Below are 15,863 nucleotides of genomic sequence, written 5' to 3'. Positions count from 1 at the left end.
TGTTTCTCTTCAGTTGCCACTTGCACGTTATCAACTTCCTTCCTCTCCTCTTTACTAGGATATAGGGAATCCCCATTAATAGATCCTCCCCTAAGGGATGTCTCTGTCCGAACCATGTGCTCCTCCACACCTGTTGGCTTTTCCCCAGCCCTTAGTTTAAAAATTCCTTTGTGACCTTTTTAATTTTACATGCCAGCAGTCTGGTTCCATTTAGATGGAGTCCACTTTCCCTATACAGACTCCTCCTTTCCCAAAAGGTTCCCCAGTTCCTAATAAACCTAAATCCCTCTGCCGAATACCATCACCTCATGTACGCATTGAGACCCTGCAGTTCTGCCTGTCTAACTGGCCCTGCACGTGAAACTGGAAGCATTTCAGAGAACGCTACCATGGAGATCCTGGTCTTTGATCTCTTACCTAGCAGCCTAAATTTGGCCTCCGGGACCTCTCTCCTCTCCTTCCCCATGTCATTGGTACCTAAATGTACCGCAACCACCGGCTGCTCCCCTGCACTGCAGATAAGTCTATCTAGATGTCTTAAGAGGTCTGCAATCTTCGCACCCTGCAGGCAGTTCACCATGCGGTTCTCCCGGTCATCACAAACCCAATTCTTTACATTTCTAATAATCAAATCCCCCTAGTAACTGGGGTCCCCTCCCCCAGGGGGGTATCCAAGTGTGAGAGGACACCATGATGTCAGCTGGAAGGAGAGTTCCAACTATGGGCTCATTTTCCTCCGCTCCAGGTGGTTGATCTCCTTCCCCAGGACTTTCATCCTCCTCAGCAGCACAGAGGTTGTCGGACAGGGGGGAACCACTCTGCTGTGCCCTGGAAAGTCTCCTCTGCGTACTTCTTTGTCTCCCTTAGCTACTCCGGTTCAGCTGCTCCGGGCTCAAGAGCCCGTCCTCGGTCTCTGAGGGCCATGAACTGCTAGTACGGTAGGCCCACATACGCCACCTGCCCACAAGGCAGGTAAATGTATGTGCTGCATTCAGTGCACTCAACTGGATACCGCCCTCTCTGCTGCCGGACTCTGCCTGCATTATTTTTATTCTTGCAGGGGTTTGTTTGGTTTATTTGTTTCTTTTTGGGGCGGGGGGTGGAGGGGTATGACTAGTCCAAGTTTAGAGACTATTTGTTAGGTGTATCTGGCTCTCCCGCTCCCTGTCTAAACTCCCTTGCAAACCTCCCCTTTTCGCTAGCTCCTCTGGTCGCCTACCAGCTGGCTTTTGAAACCCCTGACAGAACGAGGAGCAATGGTCTCAAGTTGCAGCGGGGGAGGTCTAGGTTGGATATTAGGAAAAAACTTTTTCACTGGGAGGGTGGTGAAGCACTGGAATGGGTTACCTAGGGCCATGGTGGAATGTCCTTCCTTAGAGGTTTTCAAGGTCAGGCTTGACAAAGCCCTGGCTGGGATGATTTAATTGGGGTTAGTCCTGCTTTGAGCAGGGGGTTGGACTCGATGACCTCCTGAGGTCCCTTCCAACCCTGATATTCTATGATTCCGTGTTCTACCGGAGCTAGACCAGTCCCCATAAGCCGTAGAAAGAGACACATTCCCCCTCCCAAGTCACTGATCATCCAACTAGGGCAGAGACACAGGACAGCAGTGTGGGCACATGGAGGATGAGGCTGGGGGCTTGGGGCCGGGAGATGGAAGCCATGCAGCTCTGGGTGGGAGGAGAGCAAGGGAGTGGTAAGGGAGGAAGGTAAGGCTACAGGACAAGGAAGCGCGTAGGGGTAGGGAGGTAAAAGTGAGCAGCGGGAGAGGTCAGGATTATGGCAGGACCTTGAAGGGGCGGACAAGGAGCTTGGTTAGCTGCTGGGAGAGGCACGGAGGGGTTCACATGGCTGGAGCAGTGGCGTGCTGGACAGACTGGGGGTGGGATGTGGCGGGGATAGACAGGAGAGGGTTACAGGAGTTGAGGTGGCCAGCCTGGGGGTCTGAAAGCCAGAGCCTGTTTGTATGGGGCTGGCGCGTGTAGTGCTCAGAGCTCACCGGTCCAGGGATGGTGAGGGGAGGGCCCATCTGAGGCACACTGTCTCTGGTAGATCGGACCCCACGGGTGGCCCTAGCAACCTACACGTGGCGCTTTAGCCCAGATGCTCACAACACAGGCAGATGGTTTCCAGAACAGGTGAGAGCCCATGTCCAGGAGCGTGGGGGCCCTCCGGTGGGGTGGGGATACGCTGCTCTTGGGTGCACTCTGGTGTCCTGGCTGAGCCCCTCACTTTAGCCCCCTGGCCGGCATGATGTTCCTGTGCTGTTAGACATTTATCTTTCACCAGTCAGTGGGGCTGCTTTTCCCCTTTGTCCAGAATAGGTTTGGGGCCCTGTACCCAAAGGAATCAGGGCAGAAATTCCCACCCATCACTGCCGGGATTCTGGGGGGTGCTCCTTAGATGGGGAGAGCTTGTGTCGCCCTTGGATGTTGCCTTCCCCACGCCCCAAGGAGACGTGACCGGCTCTAGTGACTGACTGGCTTTCTCAAAGGGAACCTATGAGGCAGCTGAGGGCTTGGGCCAGCCAGGGCTTGAGATTGCCGGAGACAGCTGGGCACAGAGCAGGCGAGCATGGAGCAGGCTGCTCTGTGACCAGCCCAGCACATCCTCTTTCTGATACAGCACCACAAGTCCTCAGACAGCCCCTGTCCCCCTGCCTGCTCGGCTGTTGCCTTGTTAAGGTTCACACCTCAGTTCTCCCCTATCTGAACCTCCGTCTCCTCTGCTGGCCACTGGATCCGAGGAGACAAGCTAGAGATGGGTCCCCTAGAGCAGGGATGGGTAAACCACAGGCCACGTCTGGCCCATCAGACCTTGTAATCTGGCCCTCAAGCTCCCACCGGGCTCGGGGGCTTGCCTCATTCCACATGTGCCGTGGCTCCACGCAGAACCGCTTGGCCGCGCCTCTGCGTAGGAGCTGGAGGATGGACATGCTGCTGCTTCTGGGAGTTGCTTGAGGTAAGCACCACCTAGAGCCTGCACCCCGACCCCCTCCCGTGCCCCAACCTCCTGCCCCAGCCCAGATCCCCCTCCAGCCCACCGAACCCCAGGCTGGAGCATCCTCCTGCACCCCAACCCCCTCATCCCCAGCCCCAACCCTGAGTCTGCACTCCCAGCCGGAGCCTCACCCCCCACTGCACCCCAACCCCCTGCTCCAGCCCAGAGACCCCACCCGCACTCTCAGCCCCGCAGCCCCAGCCTGAAGCCCCCTCCCCCGCACCCCAATCTCCTTCCCCAGTCCAGAGCCCCCTCCTGCACTCTGAACCCCTCATTTCTGGCCCCACCCCAGAGCCCGCACCCCCAGCCAGAGCCCTCATCCCCTCCCATAGCTTAACCCCCAATTTTGTGAGCATTCATGGCCCACCATACAATTTCTGTATCCCGATATGGCCCACAGTCAAAAATGTTTGCCCACCCCTGCCCTAGACCATCTCCCTTGACCGGTGCAGGAGCACCCCCTGCAGTCCATTCTCCAGGCCTGTCCTTGATCTCTTGCCCCAGAGCTCCCTTTTGCCCCCACTGCTCACAGCTTTCCCAGCTCGTTGGGCCCCGACGTGTGCAGCAAGCATGTACAGAAGAGCGCTGTCCCCCGCCCCTCTCCGGGGGAGGCAGGACTGTCTGGGTTCTCTGCTAGGCTCTGGCACAGGCTCGCTGTGTGCCCCGGGGCAAGCCATGCGAATTCTGTGTGCCTCGTTTCCTCTGTTCTGTGTGCAGTTGGGGTGCTAACCTCTCACGGGACGGTGAGCTCAGTTCCTGCAGGTTTGTACAGTGCTGTGAGGTCCTCACAGGGTGCTAGGGGAGGGTACAGTTTTATTTATTATTGCTAAACTCTTCCGCGTCGGCCTCCAGTTTATTCCAGGACCCGGCTCCACCCTGCCCTCCTTGATTCTACATCCTTCCAAGGACTTGCTCCAGCTGATTTCATTGACGTCCCCTCTCTGCTACCCCAGCTCCCTCTGTCAATCTAGTACCAGCTGTGTACCACTCCTGAGCCTTCTCCTCTGCAGCTCAGGCCATCTAGAACAGCCTCCCGGTACCTAGGCTTCATTTGCCAAATCCCTTGCTTGTAGCCCCCCCGGCTGTGTATGGGTTAACCCTGCAATGTTGTCTGGGATCCATTGGGCATGAAAGCTGCTAGGCCGTCGAGCTGCATGCTGAGGTTTATTGCATTGAGCGTTGTGTTTATTAGTTGTCTGGAGTGCCACAAAAGAGCGGCACATCAGTGACTCACAAGGAAAGGCTCCCACTCCAGGAGACTTCAGCCAACAGTTCTCAGACACTGGTAATGTGAGGCATTTTCATCCAGACCCAGGCACGTGGGCTTGGCAACCAGAGCCCCCATTAACTCCAGTGATCAGCTTTCGTTCAGGGACTGAACTGTGGAGGGAGAAGCCTGACTTTAGACACCTGGGTTGGAGCAAGCTGGTCCAGAGACGCCCTGCACCTATGGGGAGGGGGGGGAGAGAGTGGGTGTGGGTGTAGGGGGCATAAGTAAGGGCACAGTGAGGGCAGTGGCTTCAGCAGATGTTACTGAGCATGCTCAGTCTGTGTGAGCATGCTCAATACAAGCCAAACAGTTAAATCCAGGGGGGTGGGGGGGCACATGACTCCCTCCCACCATGCCTCACCTCTGAGCTGGTCTTAGGGGCTATGAAAAGGCGTCTCCCCTGCCCTAGGCAACACTTCTGCAGGCATCCGCCCCGCCCTTAGGAACCATTTCCTCATACTCAGATGCCGTCCCCCTTTTCTTGGTGTAATCCTATTTCCTCCTGGGGAGACCCCCGCGGAGCACCCCGAAGAATCCCTCACCCTCCTTGGCGTTCACAGCCTTCAGCCACTTGTAATCTCTGTGCTTAGCCTAGCCAGCCACGTTGTCTGGCCTGTAAATCCTTCAGCTGCTTGTCTCCGTCTCCCTGGGTGCTGTGGGCTGATGGGACTCTTCCCTCCTGCTTGGTGACCTGGTGCCTAGGGAGCCCCCTGCGGTTTTGGCTTTGACTGCCCCTCGCTTATCCTGCAAATCCCTTTCCTACCCAGCTCTCGGCATGTCCTGCTGGCGTTTGCTGAGCGGGCCCCTAACTGGTGGCATGGGTCCCGTTGCAGGTGCAACACCCAGGATTACATCTGGCACAAGGGGATTCGCTGCGAGTCCATCATCACCGACTTCCAGGTGATGTGCGTGGCCGTGGGCTCGGCAGCACTCGTGGTCCTGCTGCTCTTCATGATGACTGTCTTCTTCGCCAAGAAGCTCTACCTACTCAAGACTGAGAACAACAAGCTGCGCAAGACCAAGTGAGCGGCCTGGGGAGCGGGCAGGGGGCCTGGCGGGGAGGGCAGGGAGAGAGCCGCATGGGGAGAGGGCTGGCAGGATGCGGGAGGTAGTGGGAAGGAGCCCAGCTGGCAGCTCACAGGAGAGGGTCCATGTGCTAATCAGCTTGTACCGTGCCCACCTGGGGCCCCACAGGAGCTGACCTGTCTGCTAGCTTAGAGGGAGTATGCTGGTCGGGAGAGCACATGCAGCTAACCTGGAGAGGGGCATCCACTTGTCTAACCCATGGGGAGTGGGAGGGTACCTGAGCACATGCCAACCGGCCCATGGGATGCCAGTGAAAAATGGAAGGGCACCTACCTGCTGTCCAAGGGGAGTGACTGCCTGCCAACCCCCAGGGGGCATTTCTGTCCCCTGGCCCTGCCAGCTGGGGGGTGACACTGTGGAACAAGAAAGCTGGCTGTTTTTAGGCCATCTCTGCTCCCACCTTTGGCCCAGTTGTCCCCAGTGTCCGTCCTGACCCACAGCGGTGGAGCAAAGGACTGGCATGTGTGCATACGTGCCTTTCATCTAGCAAGGTCCCCACATGCCATGCACCTGCTGTTGAAGTGCAGCCACCTCTGGGGTGGGACACAGCAGTTATAGAGACAGTTATAGAGTCTGAGGCCAGAAGGGACCACCGGATCATCTCATCCGACCCCTGGTATGTCACAGGCCACCAGCACCGCCCTGCACCAGCACACTAAACCCAACCACCAAAGTATGGCAGCCCTAAGGACACGCCGCATGTGCCACAGGGGGACAACTGGCAAGCCGGAGGCGAGGTTGGACAGGGCACAGCAATACTGTGCTGCAGATTAGGACAGGAATGACACTGTCCTGTTGAAATGTCCGGGGCAAAATGTGAGGTTTGAATGTGGCCAGAGCCCTGTGGCTGGACTCCCCTAGAACAGCCTGCAGCCAGCCAGTGTTTGGGCTGCATTGGAAACTCTTGGGGTGTTGGTACTTTCCGTGCTCCTGGGAACCCCTTTCCTAGCGAGGGATCAGTGTGAGCAGAGAGCAAGGCACTGCCCTGCGTCTGGCTTTCACAGCGTGTGCTGACTAAGCCCAGCTAAGGGGGTGCTTGAGCTGGGAAAGCCTAATTTGTGTTATAAGAAGCACACGGGGTCTTGTATAAGAGAGAAGGCAAATACGCCATAATTATTAAAAATACAACAGTTAGCCTATGCTTTTTCACTCACACACACATACACAACGTGCACACAGTCCTGCCAGTTGATGTTTTTATAGTTACCAGTCTGTTGTAGCTCGAGTCAATCTAATGGCCAGTTAGATTGAACATGAGTGAGGAGCTGGGCTCTGTCGGTCGCGATCCGATACTCCGAGGTTTTGGCAGGACTGAACCCAGAGTTCCATGGCAAAACACCCCATCTTTATAGTTGTAAATTCCCATTTGAGTCCACACATTTTGCAATGTCATACTGTAATCATTAGTCTTTAAGTGGTGTTAATCTTGGGGTTTTCTGCTGTTATCATTTGATGGTTATTGTCGGGCTTCCCATCGTTATCTCCTATTTGTTGTCTTGCCTTCGGGGGTGCCTGCCTCACCTCTGAGGTTGTCAATGCTGCTAACATGTTTAGCATCGGATACAATGGATGTTTTCTGATTGTCTCCTGGTGTTTCCAAGTCTCTCACTTTTCTTGACCATCTGGACATTTGTAATGGCTTTCATACCTTATCTTTTCCTGATGCATGCATTCCTCATTCACACAAACAATCTCTCACAGAGAAGACAGCAGTATTTTATATTCAGCAGAATACATTGTAAATTAAACTTCACTAAATCTTGTGGTCAAAGTGTCGTCGCACAGCAGGGTGTAGGGAGCGTCTCAGTGCCCCAGTCCCATCAGGAGTCTATCGGGAATGGTGTCGCACAGCAGGGTGTAGGGAGGTCCCCAGTGCCCCAGTCCCATCAGGAGTCTATCGGGAATGGTGTCGCACAGCAGGGTGTAGGGAACGTCCCAGTGCCCCAGTCCCATCAGGAGTCTATCGGGAATGGTGTTGCACAGCAGGGTGTAGGGAGCGTCCCCAGAGCCCCAGTCCAATCAGGAGTCTATCGAGAATGGTGTCACACAGCAGGGTGTAGGGAACGTCCCAGAGCCCCAGTCCGATCAGGAGTCTATCGGGAATGGTGTCGCACAGCAGGGTGTAGGGAGCGTCCCAGAGTCCCAGTCCCATCAGGAGTCTATCGGGAATGGTGTCACACAGCAGGGTGTAGGGTGGTCCCCAGTGCCCCAGTCCCATCAGGAGTCTATCAGGAATGGTGTCACACAGCAGGGTGTAGGGAGGTCCCCAGTGCCCCAGTCCCATCAGGAGTCTATCAGGAATGGTGTCACACAGCAGGGTGTAGGGAGGTCCCCAGTGCCCCAGTCCCATCAGGAGTCTATCGGGAATGGTGTCGCACAGCAGGGTGTAGGGAGGTCCCCAGTGCCCCAGTCCCATCAGGAGTCTATCGGGAATGGTGTCGCACAGCAGGGTGTAGGGTGGTCCCCAGTGCCCCGATCCCATCAGGAGTCTATCAGGAATGGTGTTGCACAGCAGGGTGTAGGGAGCGTCCCCAGAGCCCCAGTCCCATCAGGAGTCTATCAGGAATGGTGTCACACAGCAGGGTGTAGGGAGGTCCCCAGTGCCCCGATCCCATCAGGAGTCTATCAGGAATGGTGTCACACAGCAGGGTGTAGGGAGCGTCCCAGTGCCCCAGTCCCATCAGGAGTCTATCAGGAATGGTGTCACACAGCAGGGTGTAGGGAGCGTCCCAGTGCCCCAGTCCCATCAGGAGTCTATCAGGAATGGTGTCACACAGCAGGGTGTAGGGAGGTCCCCAGTGCCCCGATCCCATCAGGAGTCTATCAGGAATGGTGTTGCACAGCAGGGTGTAGGGAGCGTCCCCAGAGCCCCAGTCCCATCAGGTGTCTCAGGAATGGTGTCGCACAGCAGGATGTCGGGAGGTCCCCAGAGCCCCAGTCCCATCAGGAGTCTATCGGGAATGGTGTCACACAGCAGGTTGTAGGGAGGTCCCCAGAGCCCCAGTCCCATCAGGAGTCTATCAGGAATGGTGTCGCACAGCAGGGTGTAGGGAGGTCCCCAGTGCCCCGATCCCATCAGGAGTCTATCAGGAATGGTGTCGCACAGCAGGGTGTAGGGAGGTCCCCAGAGCCCCAGTCCCATCAGGAGTCTATCAGGAATGGTGTCACACAGCAGGGTGTAGGGAGCGTCCCCAGAGCCCCAGTCCCATCAGGAGTCTATCAGGAATGGTGTCACACAGCAGGGTGTAGGGAGCGTCCCCAGAGCCCCAGTCCCATCAGGAGTCTATCAGGAATGGTGTCACACAGCAGGGTGTAGGGAGCGTCCCCAGAGCCCCAGTCCCATCAGGTGTCTCAGGAATGGTGTCGCACAGCAGGATGTCGGGAGGTCCCCAGAGCCCCAGTCCCATCAGGAGTCTATCGGGAATGGTGTCGCACAGCAGGTTGTAGGGAGGTCCCCAGTGCTCCGATCCCATCAGGAGTCTATCGGGAAACACAGCAGGGTGTAGGGAACGTCCCAGAACCCCAGTCCCAGCTGCAGGCCCTTGCACTGTTTCCCCATGCAACATGCGTTCATCCACCCACCAAGGCATTCCCCAGGGCGCAGGAGGCAGTGGCTGGGTTGGTAGTGGTGCCGAGTAATGGGACAGCCCCATGAGATGCAGCATTGGGCTCCCGCCCGGCGCAGCTTCACACTCCAGAGCCCTGCGGAATCCCTGCCAGCGCCCGTGACTTATGCAGGGAGCCGGCGCGCTGGGCAGAGGGCTGTGTGGCCGGTGAGCTGGAACAGTTTCGTCCGTCGCTGTTATTCTCATCAGCTCGTAAATTTCCCGGGTGAAATCCCAGACGTGCGTAGCAGTAAGCGAGCCCCAGGAGCAGGCTCTTCCCCCTCACTGTGAACAGCCTCAGCAGGGAGGGCATTGGGATCAGGCAGGAGGCGTCGTGGGGTGTCTCTGAGTCCCTCTGGCTTGGGCTTGTGACCATCTCAGCAGGCTGAGGTCTCTGCTAGTAAACAGAGTCTGGGTGGGAAACCTCCCAGAAAAACCCCAGTGGTGGGGGTGGGTCAAAAGGTGATGCACTTACCGCTGTCAGTACTGAAGCAATGCCCTATCTGGTGCTAGGGGGCGCTATGCTGCAGGAGGTGCCGCCTTTTGAATCAGCCATGAAACAGGTGCTGACAATTTGTGACTATTGAAGATCCCTTGGCATTTTTTGGAAGAGTTGGGGTGTGACCCCCCCAGTGTCCTAGTCGGAGTCCAGTCTAGATAATTAGATTCTGCCTCTCTAAATCCTCTGGCAGTGTTAACTGGAGAAAGTATTCTTCACGTCTCGTCCAGGCTGTTGGATAGTGTTGCTGTGTGCTGTTCATCAGCTGATGCCGCCCACCCCAGAGGTGGCTGCATTTCAGTGAGTGGGCGCTTTTGGAGTCTTGAGCTGCAAGGCTTTATAGAAATGTCATTCATCACTGTTACCCTGCAACATTTTTAATAATTTAACATTCTTTATAAACATTAAGTAATTAATCTTCATGGCCCCCATGGGAGTTGGAAGTTATTAAACTTCTCTGGTCTAAATTATGCAGGAGATGAGATAAAGATGAGCCCGTCCAACCTTAAGATCTATGATTCCCAATGTTAAAGATGGAGAAACTGAGGCACAAGGCAGCAAAGACACTTCTGCAGCAGTTTGTGTCATCACTGGGCTTAGAACCCAGGAGTTCCTGACTCCCATTGTTGGGCTCAGACTTGTAGCCCACACTGCCGCTTGCTACTTGTCTCTTGGGCAAAGGGCTGTGTGCCAAGCCATACATCTGTTAGGGGTGGCTCTCAGCATGTGTTAGCAGGGTAAAGGGATGGGGCAGCCTTACCACTTCCCCAGCCCCAGTGAGTTCTGGAGCGCAGGAAAACAGCCTCCCCAAAAATGATCCCAGCTCCTCAAGAGAGACCCAACTGAGCTTTGCCTTTGCATGCCCAGACTGTAGATGCATGTTACTCTCTGCCCTGAAGAGACTGGAGAGGAACAAACTGAGCCAGCTGCTGGAGTCACCCCCTGATCCCGTGAGCATCCATTTGTTGGCTTTGTCGACCTCTGATTATACCCCCAAGCAGCGCGGTGCTGGAGTGCAAAGGCTCATAGAATCCCCACTGCCCGCGATGGACGAGCTCAGCTAGAAAAAAGAACAGGAGTACTTGTGAAGTGAGCTGTAGCTCCCGAAAGCTTATGCGCTAATAAATCTGTTAGTCTCTAAGGTGCCACAAGTCCTCCTTTTCTTTTTGCGGATACAGACTAACAAGGCTGCTACTCTGAAACCTGAGCTCAGCTAGATTCCCATCCCCCTGGGCCAGGCAGGAGGGCTCCCTAAGGAGTGGTTAATTAATGTTTGTAAAGTGCCTAGTGTCTTTATTAGGAAGTGCTTTGCACTGCCTGGTTTGAATGTCCCAAGTGATGGGGGGGCTCACCTGACTTCCCCCGGGAGCCTATTCCACAGCCCAGTCTCGCCAGTCACGCCTCTCTCCTAACACTCGGCCTCATTTTTTCCCTTTCTTAATTTCATCCCATTGTTCCAGCTGGTGCCCCACAGCCCCTGCAGCCTGTTCATTAGGCCCTCTCCCTCCATGGTGGGTGCACCCCACAGGATCATGCAGGCTCTTCTCGCGCATTCCGCCAGGGCTAGACGTCGTCAGCTCTTCGTCCCAAAGAGCCCAGCAAACTCCGCAGTGCACAGGACATGTTAATTGTTTCAGCCCTCCCAGAAATGCAGCCAGCTCTGGAGTGATGCTGAGTAGCTGTTAACAGCGCAGAGCAACATGGCAGAACAGTGTAGCGCAGGCAGTGAAGTATTCAGCAGCGAGTGAATCACAATCCTTGGCACTTCATTAGCACTCTTCACATCTTCAGAGCACTTCACAGGCAGTAACCATTTTTGTAACCCCCATCACTGAGGTCATTAAAGATTATTCCCATTTTACAGATGGGGAAACTGAGGCATTGAGGGGACATGATTTACCTTAAAGCTATGAAGAGGGTCATTTTCAGAGCAAAGTTTAATCCGCACGATTTCCTAGCTCCGTAGTCTTGTGAGCTAACCCCTCAGCCATGCTGACTCTCGGCTTGAAACACAAGAGGAGATTAAGAGTAGCGGGATATACATTTCTTCCATTTGAATTTAGCCAGGACACTCAGGGTTCTCACCCCAGCCCCTGCACAATGAGACCCAGGGTTATTAATGAGCAGAGATGGCCAGGCCCCTGGGTTTCTGCAACTGTCCACAAAGTAGCCGAAAGGTACGAGCTCACACGTGCTTGCCAGCCTGCACTCGACTCCATGCTTATATGCACCCACCTTCTGTGGCCCTTTGGGATGAGGCCCTGATGCAGAGGTGGGTGGAGGTGGCATAGTGGGGGTGACCCTGGGGAATGGTATCCCCTCTCCCCACTGCAGGGAGCTGGCTGGCTGACTGGTGCCCATTCAGGGCTTGGGATTCTCATTGGGATGAAAGAGGCTCTGTAAATTGGAGTTGCTCCTTTCAGATCTAAATCCAAGCTCTAAGGGAGCCCAGCTGCCGGGATCGGTGCCTAGCTGCTGCCCCTCTGATCCATGCCTGGGCAGCCTGGGAACGCCTTGGACTCTCCCCGCTGAATGACTGGGGGGTCATGAGGCCAGCCTGCGGGTCAGCACATGCTTGCAGCACGTTTCTCTCATTCACCAGCACGAATGCAAATGAGTCAGGCCCCGGGCCCTGCCTGAATGCACAGCCACAAAGCGGGCATCCCTTCCGCCCCTCCTCCGGGGAGGCGAGGAAAAGAGCTTTGCAAAGCCCTCAGCAGCTGCTGCTCTGCATGGGGCTTCTTAGCCTGGCAGCAGCAGATGGTGTTTTGTCCGTTCCCAGGGCCAGGAGCCTCTGGGGGGAACCCGAAGGGACAGATTCCACCAGTCACCATCCCCTGGGCCTCAGGTCACCCGCGGGGGGGAGGAGGGGATGCTGGCCATCAGTCCAGCAGCTTCACCCTGGCTGCTTCGCCTTTCCTGTGTGGACGTGCATGGAGGGGTATGCACCAGAGAGGGGTGTGTGCACGCTTGTGAGGGGTGGCACAGCAGGCGTGGAAAGAGTGTGCTAGTGTCCTGGGGGGGGGGAGGAGTGCACACCAGTGTCCATGGAAGAGTGTGCAGTGGGGGGGTGGGGAGACATATGTCTACATCAGGGCAGCTGCCTGTTGAGTACCCCGCCTTGTGGCCAGAGGCAGTTTTGCAGCAGCCTGCCTCTGTTTCCCCTAAAGATCTCCACAGTCTTTCTCATGGCTCATAGCTCCCCTCCCCTCCCCCCCACAGAAACTATTCAAAACAATTTGCAGGCCACAACACGAAGGGTCACACTCAGCTCTGGCTCTTCTGCCCCAGTCTGCTCCGCACAAAGCGACCCCCCTCCCAGCGCTTTCTAGCCGGAGCTCGGCCTTCCGGCCTTCTCCTGCTGCCCACCACCCGCTGTTCTGAGGGAGAAGGCAGGCAGCAGATCTACTGCCCTTCTGCCGAGACCTCCTTCCAGCTGGCCTGCCCCACCCTGTCCTGGGCCCTGAAAAGGAGGGTGACCTGGGTTTTCCCATCCCACTACTAATTCCCCGGGGCTGCTTCCTCTCCTCCAGCTTCTGCCATTTCCTGAGCCACTGTTCGTTCTATTGTTCCTGGAACGGGTTCTTCTGGGCCTTTCTAGGCTTAAAGGGCCAGTGCGCCCGTTACTGTGCCCACGAGCCGGTACAGGTGCACGCAGGTGCACGCCCGGTCTAATCGGTGGAGCTGTGCGTGCGGCATAGCGTGTGCGGGGACACTAGTGTGTGCAGCGATGCGTTCAAATTAACGTAGGATGGGGGGGGTGAGCAAACGGGCATGCGGGCTGGCTTGGGAGGGTGCCAGGCGAATGAATGTGTGCAAATGGGAATAGAGGTAAGGGTGCGGACGAGTGTGTGTGTGTGAGAGTGTGCGTGCATTTGTCCGTATACCAGTGTAGCTGTGTGCACAGGCCAGCATGTGTGAGTGTGACCGTGGCCAAGGTCCGCGTGGGCAGCGTGTGGGGACGGGACTCCAGGCGATGTCACTAACACGGCCCCATCTCCGGCGCTGCCTGTCCCGCTCCCTGCTGTGAGGGGGCGCATCCCTGCCGTGAGGCGCCTCCTCGCTGGACGGTGCTGTCACTCTGTCCTCGCTAGCGTGCATGAAGCAAAGGCCTCTGGGAAGGTGCTGGGGGTGAGATGGGTGGAGGGCCAGGGCAGGAGGATGTGGGAGTCGGGCGTCGGAGGGGAGGGTTGATTGGCTCGGCATGTGCTCCTCGCTGTGTCGTGACTGTGCTCGTGGGGCCTGTTGACTAATAGCCACTGGCTAGCATGTACATATGTATTATCCTCATAATTCTTCCCACAGTATCTATATCCCAAGCATTTAAATATACATATTGTACTTATGGAGGCCCATTTGGCCTGCCCCTGTGTCATAAGCCTGAACATTGATGCTAAGAATCCCATAATTCTTTGCATTGGCTGAGGTAGGCCTTGGCTTGACTGGATACGCAAACTGTCGGTATCAGGACAGCTGATTATGTCTTCAGAACAACAGGAAAGGAGCTGCCCACACAGACCACAGTGGTGCTTTCATCCCCCATAGCACCTGTAATGTACGTATGCGACACAAAGCTAAGGGTACGTCCCCCCCGGGGTACATGGGGCACACCAGGCTACCAGCACAAACATGGTGAAAGCTGACTAACTGAATGACGGATGCGGTACCTTTTCCTAGTAAACAAGTAGGGTCTGAAAGGCTGGCTTCAGGGCGTGGCTTTGGGCAGCCCGCCTTCGCCGTAAGGTGAATGGAACGTCGCTGCATGGGACGGCTCTTCCGGGGCCTGTATCGCGTAGAACCTTTTCCCTGTACCATACTAATCAGTGTGATATTTGGTCTCTTGAGTATATTTCCTAACTGAAGTGTGGCCAAGCAATTGACTGTACAACTGATCACCAGGCTGCTGACCTCTCTCCGTTTGTGTCTCCTCTCCCCGCTGGCAGGTACCGAACGCCGTCTGAGCTCCACAATGATAACTTTTCCCTGTCCACGATTGCCGAGGGCTCCCATCCAAATGTAAGGAAACTTTGCAACACCCCATGTAACCTCTCCCCTCATGCCCGTGCATTGGCTTACTATGATAACGTTATCTGTCAGGTAACTCGTCTTCTTCATGTCTCCGTCTTCTGCATGCCTCCCCCTCCCCACAGCCTGCGCTGGCCAGGGGCTGCTTCAGAGCGCACATGCAGAGCCATGGCACAGAGATCGGGGGTCCTGCGGCTAGTGGTGCCAATAGGCTGGCACTGGATGGGGCTGTGATGAAACCCCCTTGCCCATCTGCACAGGCCTGGCCCTGGGAGCAGTGCAGAGGGGAGCAGAGGTGTAGGTGACTCCCAGGCCCCTGTGATAGGCTGCCCAGCAGGACGTGGCAACATGGCATGGACTGTAACCCCACCCATGAGTGTTGGGAGCCCGGGCAGGAGCCTGCAAGGCAGGACAGAGGGTGGGAGCCAGGAGGAGTTTCAGGTTTGAGGAGAGGGCATGCAGGGGCTGAAGATGTTCGAGGTTCATGCAGTAAGGAGGGAGCCAGCAACGTGGAGGGGCCGTGGGGAGGGAATGCAGAGTTCAGAGCCCTGCAGGGGCGGGAAAGGGTTTGCCAAGGGTGGTTACTGGCTCCAGGGGGGCTGTCCAGCAGGCCGGGGCCATGGACTCACTCTGGGGACCCTGACACAGACATGGGTCTGAGTGGGGCTGCCACCTGCTGAGGTTTTCCCAGGACTGCCCTGGGCAGTGTGGAAGGGTGCTCAGCACCCACTGCCAGCCAGCCAGCCAGTGTTGTGGGCTTGGGACCATCCCAGATCTCCCGGTACTTCGTACCTCAGAGGTGGCAGCCGTAAGCCCGAGTGAAGCTGCCAGGTGGAATGTCCTGCTCTCCCTCCCGCCTTCTCACTGGCCCCTCTCCTGGGGCAAAACCCAGCACAGCGATGGAGGGAGTGGGGAGAAATCCCCATTTCCCCACCCCTGTTCCCTGACACTGAGCGAGGCCCCTGATCTGCACAGGCTCTGGGAGCTCGCCCTGCTGGAGCGGGACCCCCTGCTCGGCCTGCGCCTCGCACTCTGAAGCAGCCTGTCCAGTCAGCCAGTCCAGTCAGCGTCTCCCCCTGTTGCTCACTTCGGCTTCTTCCCCTGCCCTCCCTCTGTCGTGTCCATGCTCACGTGGGAGGGCTGTGCTGGCCTGGATGGCAGGACGACATGGCTCGTCTGTGTGCGTCTCTGTGTGTCTGTGTGTGTCACTCTCTCCAGCAAAGTGCAGTGGGGCCTGTGAGGGTCTGAGGCTCTGTCTGGGGCAAACCCTATCCCATGTCTCGGGACCTCGCTGGCTGTGTCATGGGGGGTGGACCCTGAGAAAGGGACAAAGTCCCCAAGGCATGGGCGGGGGGGACTCTGAGCCTTGGGTGTTGTA

The 15,863-nt window shown here is 56.5% G+C and overlaps 1 protein-coding gene across 1 annotated transcript in view; it reads left to right on the top strand.

Annotated features, from left to right (window-relative positions):
* Positions 1–15,863, top strand: part of CSPG5 (chondroitin sulfate proteoglycan 5) — a 37,406-nt gene that overhangs the window by 15,522 nt on the left and 6,021 nt on the right. Inside the window, exons 3-4 of the mRNA XM_073334921.1 lie at positions 5,104–5,292; positions 14,404–14,476. Of these exons, the coding sequence (XP_073191022.1) occupies positions 5,104–5,292; positions 14,404–14,476 (262 nt within the window). The remainder of the gene's footprint in view (positions 1–5,103; positions 5,293–14,403; positions 14,477–15,863) is intronic.

The sequence above is a fragment of the Lepidochelys kempii genome, chromosome 2, assembly GCF_965140265.1.
Source record: "Lepidochelys kempii isolate rLepKem1 chromosome 2, rLepKem1.hap2, whole genome shotgun sequence".
NCBI classification, from domain to species: Eukaryota; Metazoa; Chordata; order Testudines; family Cheloniidae; genus Lepidochelys; species Lepidochelys kempii.
This window is presented reverse-complemented; position numbering and strand designations above follow the sequence as displayed.